Source organism: Gopherus evgoodei, chromosome 8 (genome assembly GCF_007399415.2).
Source record: "Gopherus evgoodei ecotype Sinaloan lineage chromosome 8, rGopEvg1_v1.p, whole genome shotgun sequence".
NCBI lineage: Eukaryota > Metazoa > Chordata > Testudines > Testudinidae > Gopherus > Gopherus evgoodei.
In genome coordinates this window covers 82,011,379-82,025,254 of record NC_044329.1, presented here as the reverse complement: position 1 = coordinate 82,025,254, position 13,876 = coordinate 82,011,379, and the positions used below count along the sequence as shown (strand labels likewise).

Sequence of the window (13,876 nt, the reverse complement as noted above, 5' to 3'; positions counted from 1 at the left end):
TAAAAATCATCTTCTTTACCCTCAAAGAACAACTAACCTACCCCACCCATGTAGAGGCAAAGCTACAAGCTCCAGGGCCTGGGGTTTTACATTTACAATAAGCAGGTGTTTTTGGTGAATTTTTTTTTTTTTGCTGTTGCAGTTTTTGCCATACCGATCTTCTGTTGGTTTCTTCACCTTGGAGCCATATCAAAAGAGAGAAAATACTGTAATTAAACAGAACATGTCACAGAGACACAAGGGTACAAGTATGATCTACAGTGGAAGTTTACCTTTTTGATCTGCACTGTTGATCTCTTATCTGTCTTGTAGATCTCTGTTGCATAATCTGAGATGGATGGATAGAACACCCATCAACGTTAATAGAAGTGCCACGCGTTGAACAAGTGATAAATGTGCAAAAGATTTGCACTTGGGCCAGAGAAGACTTTTGCCCCATGTCAGAAATTATTATAGGTTCACAGAGCACATATCTAAAGCATCCTACCAGAAGTCACTTGTTCGCCAGATGTTGGCTAACAAACTCTCTTGCACTTGAGCACTTCTGCTCATTGTAACCCAGATACTCAGAGGTAAACACAACAGAGAAACATTGGATTTGAGGAAACATAGTGTGGCGCTATGTTTCCTCAAAGGTTTCAGGATCCCAAAGACTGCAGACTATTTCAGTCATTAAAATGGAATAAATCTGGTGAAATTTCAAAGGTTTTTTTACTGTACCATGGAGTTCAGTCTCCTGAAACTTTTTGCAAGATAGAGGATTATAAATTCCAGGATCCAGCCAAACTCCAACTAAGGTAATTACACTCAGCCTATTTAACATTCTCCAGCAGTTTCAATTGGACATGGTAATCTTCACTTCCTGCATAAAACTGCTGTGTAGTATTGCTGTGCATTATTCAGCATTTGCACATTTCACCGGTGGATGAAGTGATCTTCATGTGTTGTTTCTGCATCACATTTATGTTGATAAAGTACTATCGGGTCCTTTGGAGATGAAAGATGCTATATCCAGGGAATACTGTTATAATAATCCTCTGCTATGATCTACTTCAGTGGGAAGATAAAAACAATGTGCTCTGTTTTGTTCATGTAACTTGTTTTAATATAAAATAGAATTACAGCACTCACCCAGGGTGTAAGTTATTGTGTAATTTTACACCTCCATACCTAGATGAATGTTGGCATTCAATCTACATACCCACCACACCCACAACTGCACACATCCTATTGTGGCTAAGTATATAATAATTCGTATTTGTAATATTCAGAGACAGATTAAAATCAGTTGTGCAAGTGTTTTTATTTCACAGCAAAGTAAAAATAAAAGATAGCAAAACAAATATGTAGTAAACACTAATACTCAGCTAAATTACAGAATGTATCTTCTATCAGATTACATATAAGAGTGCATATTTTGTCACTTTACGCCTATTACTCCTACTCCTGCCCTCACCTAAATATTGCCATTGGAAAGCAATCTTCCTTCTGACAGGGAGTTGGCAATAGATGGAATTCCTCTGCTGGAGACACTCAGAATAAGTAGGAAGTTCAAACAGGCATGAGAATGGTACAGCTTGTCTCTATATTGCAGGCAGGGAAACTAGGAAAAGCTCAGCAAAGTACTAAAAGTTATATTCCAAAATAACAGCAATGAGGTCACCATAGTGCTGGTCTTAACCAGTTTCAGAAGAAGTAGAAGAATCACTTACAGGGATGCCAGTTTCATAACTCTCCATCCTACCCTGCAACCATGTGGATCTGCCCGATGCTTGTTCTACTCAAGGCATCTCATTCACCTTAATGTGGCTCATGCTGTCTCACAAGCTCTCTCTTCCTAGCTGTCACCCTTAGCCCAATGCTTTGGCTGCCAAGGGCAAGGGGCACCACATGCAGCCAAATGGTTCACACATGCTTGGGACCAGCCTGGTGTCACCACTTGATAAGTACCTCCAGCAACTTCGACTTTGCACCAAGGACTGATGTTCCCTTTATATGCTTGCTGCTTGCAAAATGTCATTTTTCAAAACTTCAAGATGTTTTTGATAGATGTGTTTGTCAAAAAGTGGACACAAGGATGCTCACACCAATGCTGAGGAAATATGGAATGTCTGCGGATTTAGTATTTATGGCAAATGTACTATATACATCACCTAAAACAGTGATCTGAACCTGTACTGGAACAACAAGCCCTTTGAAGTGCAAGTCAGACTGCACCGGGGTCAGCTCTCAGTCCACTGCTGTTTATCATATTGATGGCCTATGTCAGCAGGAAGAAACCAATGCGAAAAGGTGAGAAGCTGCTATACTCAGATGATATAGCAATAAGGGCATCCTCAAAAGAAGACCTAGAGGAAAAAATAAATCAGTGGTATGACCAGCTAAGCAGGCAAGGGATGAAAAGGAACATGACTAAGGCTGAGGTCATGTGAGTCAGCAGAGGTGCCACAGGGAAACTGGATATAGAGATTAATGGACCATGACTAAACCAGAGTGACTAGTTCAAGTACCTTGGTGGCTGGGTTATGGAAGACAGCAAACTTGAATGTGAGCTGCAGTCCAGACTGGAGAGCGCTGGATGAGTGTGGAATAACATCCTAGATGTTGCTTATGATAAGCATACGCCACTGACACTGAGATTCCAAGTGTACTCCACAACGCTGTATGGTGCAGACGCATGGGTAAGATACAGCAGGTTCAATGCCAACAGGTGTTTGAGATGAGCTGTCTTTGCATAATAAAAAGAGTTACATGAAGGGAGAGATTTAGAAATGAAAGCATTAGGATGGAAGTCAATGTCCATGATGTGGCTGACAAAATCCAGGAAGTGCAACTCTGCTGGTTTGGACACGTGCACAGGATGAATGAAGAGGATTTTGGGACGGGACAGGGTGGTTGGAAAGAGACCCCAAGAAAAGATGAGAAAAGCAGCGATGGATGGATTGCAGCAAAGAAGATGGCAAGCAAGTGGACTTTAGTGTTGCCTCGGACAGAAGAAGATGGCAGATGCTTGCATGATGACTTGACCTCAAGTGATGAGATGAGAAGAAACAGAAGACGTGATTGTCAAAATCTCCCTAAAAATAAAAATAAAAAAGAATAATATCCCCCAAGGCTTTGTGATTTTATGCCATTTGCCCAATCAGAAATGGCTAAGCTCATTTAAATATATTTTTATTTATTTACTTCTTTAAAAATGCACCTGGCCTGACAACACAAGGGCTACGTTGCTTCCTGATGTGATTTCAAATGGCTGAGAAATTAAAACACTGAAAAACGGGGTTTATAATGGAAATGCTGACAGACTATTAACTATAGCAGCGCTGCACTAATAAATGGAATGGCCTGTCATAATCTCTAGTTCATAAATATGCAAATACAAGGCAGAAGATTTGCTCCAAAGGATGTCTCTAGAATTTTAACTGACCTTTACTGATACTAAATGAGCTTGATGCTTCTGTTTTTGTGCATTAAATATAAAGTACAGGGAATCCTGCCTTTCTACCTACAAGGCCTACTCCAGTTTCCATTGAATTCAGTGGCAACACTGCCATTGTCTTCAACTGAAGCAGGACGTTTCCTAAAACATATAGTTTAAACTGCCAAGCATTAAACTAAACTCTTGCCTGTGTATAATTCTGTTCACATTTGTGTTAATTATGATTGCATTAATTTTCATTTAAATTAAGCACCTATTTTCCCCATGTGTCAAAGAGTCTGACCTGCCAAAAAACACTCACTCTTTGATGAAAAACAGGCCATCAACACAATGACATAAAATTGAATTTTATCCAGTTTCCTGCTTTGGACCAAATGTAGGTAAATCCAGTGACTTAATATTTAATAATCTAAATGTAATTTGTTTTGTGTCTTTCATCACACAGTAAAGAATTGGATGAGAGCAGTTTTGCAGATTGGCCCCCTAATTATTTTAAGCTATTCATCCTGGTATCTGTCCCATTGATATTCAGCCAAACTGCCAGCAGGGGAGAGATCTGTCCAATCCAGGAGCTAAATGAGTCACTGAGAGTCAATCTGTTTTTTCCCTTGCTGCTGGGGTTTCCTTGGGTCCAGGCCTTGCTCTGCTTCAGTCATACACACAGCTTCAGGCCGAAACCTTCTTTGGCTTTGACTGCCTCCTGTTTCCCCATCTCTGCTCTGCTCATCACAGCTGTTGATGGGTTCTGACCGGCTGGCCACAGAAGACCAGCGCTTCGATCACATGGTTCTATAGTTCTCGCTCTGACGGAAAATGAAGACATCTTGGCCTCGTTGTATTTGCTGCTGCAGTAATACAATACATATCTAGAAGGAAAGCAAAACACGTACAAAATCTGTCATTTGGGTTAGATGCTAATTTATCTGTCTTAAGTTCTGGGAACAATATTTGTACTTTTCCCAGAGAACTCAATTAAATTTCATAGAAACTGAATACTAATATGACTTTTTACAGCATGGAACACAAATATGAAACAGAGAAAAAATACACTTGTGAGAAATATTAGCTGCATTAAAATATCTGACAATACTGTAAATGTAATTTCTAAACTGGAATATTTAGGTCCTAACTGTATTCACTAAAAAGCAAATTGCTTGATTCCTCCCTTTTAGGGTCAGGATTCAATTACACAAAAATACGCAGACGACTTAAAGACTGCATGTAAGATTAAGATAACCGGTATTTCATGGCAAATGATTAAACTAGCTGACACAGTTTTATCCTGAACTTTGCCATTAAGACTGACATTTTTATGCAACGTACACTGTAGTCTGCTGGTAATCTAAACTGCTGTATGTCTTTCTTCTTTCAAGGGCTTTAAATAGCAAAGAACTGGCCTTCTTTACCCTTATTGCAAATGTACAGGAAATATGTCTACGCTGTAACAAGATGAACTGTCTGTGACTGGAGTGTACTTGGCTAACTGTAGAACCTGGTGGTTCTTATCCACCATATAAACAGCCCAAAGAAACAGCAAACACATACACTCAGATCTGCTGCATGTACGGGAATGAGGACATTTATACAGCTCTAAATGGGATGAGAACATGTCCTCTGCACAGCAAGTCAAAATAGAAAAAGTGGCAAAAGTCTCTTACCACAAGTATAACTATTTCTTTAATACAGTTGTAAGCAACTCTATACTTTACTGTCGTATGTATTAATACCATTGTTCAGGCTTTCTTTTCCTTACTGGCAGGGAGCTATAGGAATGAATCTCTTAGAAAATGTAACAACAATGTAGGATCATGGGAACTGCCATTCTGGATAAGAACATATCCTAGTCCCGTATCCTGTCTGTGTTAATAGCCAGTACCACATAACCAAAACAATTATTGGTACTGTAGAATGACCTACCTGTAGGAGACATTTCCTTCCCAATCCCCAGGCAGTCAGGCCTAGATCCTCCCCATGCAAGTTAGACACCTCCTTGGAGGAACCTGGCTTATGCTCTCCATCTGAGGCTTTATGAAATGTTCATGCATGTATCATAGTTTGCTTTCTCCTATTTGCTGACATGGTGATAAAAATCTCTGCTCACTGAAGGGGGTAATAAAGGTCTCTGGAGGATAGTATACTCAACTGCTTTGGGTCAGTTTCTCCGCTGGAATATGTTGTGGAAACTCCACTGAAGTCAATGGCAGAGAATTTGGCGCCTTATATTTAGTGCAGGATTCTCAAAGGTTTATGCATGACAGGAATTCTATGGCAATGTTGCTGGATTCCTTGTCAGTTATAAATAATTGAGTAAGAGTAAGGACTCACTTTTACATCTTGGATTTTATATTAGTTCTAATACAGAACATAAAACACTGGTTTTACAAAGCATCTTCCACCAGAGGGAAAAATATAGCTTTATACAGTAACATCAATTTTATAAAAGGATGACTTTCAATCAAAAGAAATTTACAGGAAAACAGCTTCTTGTTTGAGAACTTATACAAATGCAGGATAATGGGACTCAACCTGATTCTCAGAAAATCAAATCATATGACCATCTGATAAATTGTGTTACTCAAAATTTCTAATCTCTCACATTGTAGAAATGTCTCAGCTTTTAAATACTGTGTAGATGATATAGCAACTTTCACTTTTCTTTCTACATTTCAAACCTTGAAAAACTTTCATAATCGTTAATATGAACCATATAGCATTTCCTTTTCCAACACGTTACACTGATCATTCATTAACTATTAAAAATGAAGATAACTATCATGAATTTTTATATAACTCAAAGTCTTAGAAAGGATATACAAACAACTCACTCACTCGAGTAACTTTTAGATTACATATGAGGGCACATCCACACTTTTCTTTATTGTCAAATGCAATGCATCACTCAATTATCCGTCCGTTATTAGCATATTTTCTTTCACTCCTTGGCACTAGTAGTTTGGGTTTTCTCTGCTACCCAGCACAAAAGCGTTCCAACCACTTAATAGTATATAGGCCTGATTTGGTCCCAGAGTAATCCATTGATTTTGGAGATCAAAATCTTACCTAAGACACTACAAAGGTTTATCTCTAAGAGCTTTTGCCTGAATAGTTCTGCTTACATGTATATGTCCTTATCTTAGTGTGAATGCATATGTGAAGGGAATGATAAATGTGTAGGTCTTAATTGATGTGGGAGTGGTGTTTTTGGGCTCATCACAAAAATTGGCATTATTATTTATACAGTAATGTAGGTAGTTTAGGTGTACACAGCTCTTAAAAATATAAGAAGACAGCTACTCTCCCCAGAAAGCTCGCCACCTAAATCAGACATTACACTGAGAGTAACAACACTATATAATAGTGCAAGCAGTTAGGAAGGGAAGGATCAAGATGGTTACAACAGATAAAGATTATGGATGAATTTTACTCCCCGTCACACTGCTGTGCATCGAGAATAATGCCATGGAAGTAAATGGAGCTACTTTAGGTTTATACCAGTCTAATGGAGATCAGAATTTGACTCAGTTCGATTTGCTTTTTACATTTGCTTCTATATATCTTGTCAAGTCCATACTTCTAGGTTCGCTTTAAACATTTTTCAATTTCACAGGCTGGGTATGGATTTAATGAAGGCCTGATTCTGCACCACTCGGAGTTTGGCTAGGGACTGCAATGGGAGTGGATCAGCCTCTTAAAGCCAGCTGTCCCGCTTCGGTAGGGACAATCCCTTTTTAAAAACAAAAATGAACTTTTTCTCATTCCATTGATCCAGAAAGATCTCCCATTAAAAAGGACTCAGCAGAGTTAACAGTCGCTTCTCTATTTGTCCTCCCAAGTATTCCTATTTATAAAATATAAATGCGGATGAGGTACATATTGCAAATCTGAACACAGGGAAACCCTCTGATCACCATATAACTGACAAATGTAAGTTCCACAGAGGAGTTTATATGATCACTTGTTCTACAATGGGTAAAACCTGTTGGTGGGATAATTGATAACATTCACTCTTTCAGTTTCTTCTCCAGGGAGTTGTAGAGAGTGAGATTTAAATGTTTCAATAGCTGTAGCAGAGGGTGAGATCCTGTAGGAAGAATAAAAGAGGAAGACCTAGAAACAGATAGGAAAATGGTGGAAACAAAGGAAACTGGTAAGAAGTGGGGAGTAATAAGGGACAGAGATTCTGAACAATATCAGAGAAACAGAGTTGAGAGAGTGAAAGAGCAAGATTATTACTGTGTATATCTACAGTGCCATCCATCCAAGGATCTCCAAGTACACCGCTACCTCGATATAATGTCACCCGATATAACACGAATTTGGATATATCGCGGTAAAGCAGTGCTCCGGGGTGGGGGTGGGGGAGAGCGCGCACTCCAGTGGATCAAAGCAAGTTCAATATAACACGGTTTCACCTATAACGTGGTAAGATTTTTTGGCTCCCAAGGACAGCATTATATTGAGGTAGAGGTGTACTTTAAGTACGGAATTAAACCCACTTTACACTGGGACAATGAGTCAGCAGCAGACCAGGGAAGAGAACCAAGCACTTTTGATGTATAGTCCTGTATTCTAACCAGTGGATGCACTAATTCAGAGTTGGTGCGGGAGTTGTAGCCCATTTCCTCCAGCCCTTTTGGCTGAGGTCCATTTGGCCAAAGGACTTGAAACATAGATTACATGAAGTCTTGTAAAGCAATTACTGAATTTTTAAAATCCCCTTAATTGAATTCTAAATACATTTCCATAAAAATCAAAGTACTTTTCCTTTTTGTGAGAACTTTGTTTATTCCATAAAACATTACAACATTTTGAAAAGCTCCAGAAAATTTTAAGAGAGAAAACCTTTTGATCTAAAAATCCAGGATTGAAGAATCAGTGGGGAATTCAAGAAGAATTATGTCCTCCCAAAGTAGTAAACATATGGAATAATTTGAGTTTAAGAGAGTTAGACATTTTTATAGAATGAAAAGAGGAACTGAAAGATACAATGACTAAGGAGGGCACTGGGTCTGACTTTCTGTTCCAAATAGCTCATTCCTTATAGATTTTTATGGCTCTCCTAGCCCCAATATTAAACACTTGACCTTTTTGTCAAATACTATTTTAGATTATTAGACTGGATGATTAGTTACTAAATATATGGTCTACAATAAATAGGAAATTGTTCAGTACAGTGCTTCAACCTCAGTTCTTTCAGGTATTGCTCCCTTGATATTTAACGTTAGAACATCAAATCCCCTTATATTAGCATTACTTAACCAGTCTGATGCCCAGAAGCTGCACAAGGTTTTCATATGGGACATATAGATTTCTCATGGGGCACTATCTTGAATGCCCCAAATCAATGGTTTTAAGCATACATCACCCCGGGAAGATAAGCTGCATAAGGAAGAAAAAGTAGCCCAATTAGCAATCACTATGGTGCATGTTTAGGAGAGGAGCCCATGGAGTCCACAAGACTTATTTATAATGTACAAATCTAGCGCTAATGCAGCAAGACATTTTCAGATTTTGGGAACTAGTTCCCAATTACTAACAAATGTCATAATTAGGTTTTTTGAAACAGATATTGGACCTGATTTACACTGGTGTGAGAGTTGAATCAGGCCCATTAGCTTTACTATAGTATGTAAGACCAGTTGCTCTAAGTCTTAACACAGATTATCCCTTATTTATTACAGGATAGTTATTGTCAGTCCAAATACCACTTTGAGGCTTTCTGCTGGTGTCATTACTCATGTGAGTAGTTCCACTGGAGTGAATGAGCTGCAGGATTGGTCCCAATATTTGCAGTGCTAGAATTTATATCTTCCTTGTTAATTATCCACCAGGGTGATGGATGCAGCCTATGTGCAAACCAAATAACATTACTCTTCCTCCTGCAGGAAGTTTAATTTATTAGCAATTAAAACTGATGTAGAAGAAATAGGAGAAACCACTTAAAAGTCCAGCCCTCAAAAATCATGCAGTGACTGAATGGTTTGTGGACAGTCAACCTCAGCTAAAAGCACTACAATGTTTACGTAACTGCTGCACAGTCTTGTTTTTAATAAAAGTTACCAATGCTGGGATTATTCCAGTGTAATTAAATCATGGGTTAGTGAGCAATTACTTCCAAAGTAAACTGTTGAAACCTGCTGTGCTTCAATTGTTGCCAAATCCAGTTCCTCCTCACTCTCTTCTTCCCAGTTGCTATTAGATGCTCTAAATTCTGGTACGTAGGCCTAGCTGTAGTGTTATTAAGTGTGAGTAGATAAGGTTTGACAGTTCTTAGCCTGGAATTCAGTGAGTGGTTCGATGTGGCTCAGCATAATCTTCCATAACTAGGATCTGACTGTGGACTTTGTGGTTGAGATTACTGCATGGCATAACTCCACTGAAGATTGCTGGGACTGAGGATGGAAAACTCACTTCCCAGAGAAATGTGGCCAGGTTGGTCTGTTTCTCCCTTTATAAAAACAAGCGATACACATGAAAAGGGGGAGGTACATTCAAGAGAGTTTTACACAGATGACTGAATTTGTCACCACTCCCCTCCTCAATGACCCATTTCAATAATTTGTTATCCACATGATTCAAAACAGGATTTCTGGAGTAGCTTGTGGATTTGCACAAAGTTGTATAGAAGTAAATATAGCTGGCACAGCCAGTGAGGTTATAAATATCTACTGCTAAAAGGTCATAATAAAAAGTAATATCTCATACTTATACTGCGCTTTACACTTTTCAAAACACTGTATGAACACTGACCATGCCTGACAGGTAGGTACGTGTGACCTATATTTTATAAAGGATGAAACAGACCCACACAGCCACATTTGACTTGGTGTTACATCAGGGATGGAATTGAGCTGGAGAGGTTAAAGTCAAGGGAGCTACTCTGGATTTACAATTTATGCTGGTGTAACTGATATCAGAATCTAGCCCCCATCTTCAAGATGCTAATTCCACACTGCTGTCTCACACTGTGGGCTTTTCAACTACAAGGAGTAATTTATCAAATGTAATACACGAGTATGTATGTTTAGCCAACTGGACTCATGGATAAATTTGCCTCCTTCTGTATATGTGCATAAATAGATAACAGCTTAGCTGAGTGCCTGAGAACACCTCAGGAAAGATATCTTACTTAGGTATGGAACAAAACCATACCAAAAACTGATATAAAATCATCGTAGCCTTCTGCCAAAAGCTATGTTTTAGCAATAGCCCTGTTTTGCTATGGTTCACTATGTTTTCCATTACATCTAGCACAAAGGATAATGCAGGCTACATTTTCTTATGACTCAGGCAACTAGTCTAGAAATCCAGTGGCTCAGCTTTCTCAACTAGGCTCTTCAAGTCTGCATTTTAACCAGACATATCCCAGGCACCATCTGTCCATCTGTGCAAATGTCAGCACAGTCATTCCACTACAGTCAGGATGTCTTGAGAAAACAGTTAGTCACATTGAAAAATCTAATCTCCTTGATCACACAGTTCTAGTGATAATTATAACATTTCTATAACTCTAGGAAAACTAGAACATATGCAGATAATGACACAAATGACACTTACGAAGCACCAGTGTGTTATAAATATAGGTGTGCAGTTATTGGCAAAAGAACTATTTGTTATCTTTTGAAAGCAGATAAATAACAAATAAGAATTTCAGTTTTTGCAAAATTACAAAACCAAAAACTTTATATGCATTAACCAATTGATGTTTCTAACCCATTTGCACCCCGTTCAGCTACAGTTTCCAGCTGCATATTTACATTGCAATCTACTCAACAAATATAAGAGGGACTTCACTAGTTTGCTACATCGGTATCCAGCATCACTTCATGTATGTCATTTACAGCTGGCAGAATTCAAATCTCTCCAGTAATGGTACATTAGTTTTACATGCACCATGGTGATCCTGGAGTAAATTCTATATGAAGATTCATCTTAGAGAATGGAAAAGCAGTTCCAACATAGTATTAGACCTCACAAATGCAGATAAAAAATAACCAAGCAACCAAAAACAGCCCCTACAACAAACAAACAGACAACACTTTGGGCCTGTTTCTGATTTCACTTAGATTGGCTTTACACCAGTGCAATTCACTGGTTATTCCCAGATTATACCAGTGTGAGATCAGAATCAGAGCTTTTGGGTTCATCTATAATAGGCGTATGTTTCCTCTACTGATTTCTCTTTATTTCCCTAGGTTTCACTTAATCACGTGAAAAAAACAAAGTACATATAACTTATTGTTTTAGCATTTGATGCAAGAGAACATAAGGTTCAAAGAATATTGCCAAGATTCTGGGATGGCCTCTCAAAAGAGTTTGGTAATAGGTCAAGGCCGGAGGGGCTAAACATACTGACTTCATTGCTAGCATCCTGCAAACATGGGGTTTTCTGACTCTTTCTCAAGAAACTACCTCTTGACATGAATGTCACTAACTAATTGGCTGATCCCTAACCTCCCTTTTCTGTAAGAGATCATTGAGATGGTAGTGGGAGGCCAACTTCAAGAGCATCTAACATTCTCCACTTTTATGAACACGAACAAGGTTTCAGACCTGAATGCTGCAGTGATGGGCACTGATAATCTCGGCATGGAAATGGAGAAAAGTCAGATGTCCTTGCTAATACTGTTGTATCTTGCAGTGGCCTTCAATGCTGTTCACCATGTGGTGCTCTTGACATGGCAAAGGGAGGAAAGAATGGTAGTTCTGCTAATTTCCATCAAGAAGTTCCCAGAAGCTGGTAATAGGTAACTAATTTTCCTTTTCAAGGGTTTTCAGGTCTTTCCTACACTGGTCACAGTTCAGACTACAGGGGTGTGAGTAGTCTGTGCTGTGCTGCAACTCCCCCCGTGTGGGTGCAAACAAAAAGATTCCTACTTTGCTTTACTGTATTCCTCTTCAAACAGGACTACATTAATGTGAACTAGGAACCTTTCAGTTCATGCCCAAAGCATCCACATGGGAGGGTTACAGCGTAGCACTTTGGTGCACACTGCTACTCATGCCCTTGTACTTTGAACTTTGGGGCAGTGTAGACATGCCCTCAGTTGTGCAGTACCACAGTGCTGGCACCCCTCTTGTTCAAAACATATCTGTGATATGGGAATCGGTATGCACTACAGTGTCATCAATATCCTGATGACACCAAACTCTACTGAAACCAAACACTACAGCTTCCTTGTGTCTGGCAGAGATAAGGTGTAGATTCAAGCTAGTTGGCCCAGGCTCTTTCTAGATAACATGAAGGTGATGCTGATTGGCAAGAGAAAGCTTTTGGAGAAACTGACAAAATCTGTGCCTTGCATGGTGACAGGTTTCAGAGTGGTAGCTGCATTAGTCTGTATCAGCAAAAACAATGAGGAGTCTTTGTGGCACCTTTGAGACTAACAAATTCATTTGGGCATAAACTTTCTGGGTTCTAGCCCATGAAAGCTTATGCCCAAATGAATTTGTTAGTCTCAAAGGTGCCACAAGGACTCCTCATTGTTTTGACAAAATCTGTGACTGCTTTTGAACTGAGGCTGACTACCATTTTTAAGCAGGTCACAGCCTAGGGTTCTAGTTATACTCATCTCTACCCATGGAGTCCTATCTAGCAAAGTGGCCCCAATGCCTTTATTCACCATCTGCAGCTGGTCAAGGAATTGAGTCTTTTGCCTTCATCACATTCATCTATATCTTCATTATCTCTTGGCTAGATGGCAGCAATGTGATTTACCTGAGAGCACTGATGACGGCCTCTTAGAAGCTTCAGCCAGTGCAGCATATGGCTGCCTGTTTTGTGAGCAGGGTACATTTAACAAGAGCAAATTACATCTGTGCTCTACACTTTGCACTAGCTGCCTGAAACATTTACCATTCAGGTAAAGTGCATAAGATCCTTGTCCTGGTCTTGAGCTAACTCTTGGCTATGTTACCATAGCCTTCCACCTATTGAGAAGGTTTTCCCACCTAGGCCCCATAAAGATGGGGTGCGAGGGACTATAAGGTTTTTCATAAATAATAGGAAGAACCAAAGTGCAGTCTATAGGGGGAGGGATAGCTCAGTGGTTTGAGCACTGGCCTGCTAAACTCAGGATTCTGAGCTCAGTCCTTGAGGGGGCCACTTAGGGCTCTGGGGTAAAATTAGTACTTGGTCCTACTAGCAAAGGCAGAGGGCTGGACTTGATGAGCTTTCAAGGTCCCTTCCAGTTCTATGAGATAGGTTTATTATAGGCCAGTTCTTACAGAAGACACTGGCAACATTTATGTGGATTGTACAGCCTTAAATTACCACAAAGCGAGTGATACTTCCCTCCAAAAAATGAAATTTATGATTCTGCAATTTATTAAATCATCTTCTCATATATGCAAATAAATAAAATCTCCCTTACACCCCCTTGAGAAGCACAAAAGATATGCAGCGGAAGCAAGAGAAATGCACAGGTTTCGTGCAGG

At 39.4% G+C, this 13,876-nt stretch overlaps 1 protein-coding gene across 3 annotated transcripts in view; it reads right to left on the bottom strand.

The window, feature by feature from the left end:
• Positions 1–1,284: 1,284 nt before the first annotated feature.
• LOC115655731 overlaps positions 1,285–13,876 on the bottom strand; it is a 210,219-nt gene continuing 197,627 nt past the window's right edge. For all 3 annotated transcript variants that reach the window (XM_030571470.1, XM_030571471.1, XM_030571472.1), the window contains one exon: positions 1,285–4,305. In XM_030571470.1, the coding sequence (XP_030427330.1) occupies positions 4,092–4,305 (214 nt within the window). In that variant the 3' untranslated portion in view covers positions 1,285–4,091. The remainder of the gene's footprint in view (positions 4,306–13,876) is intronic.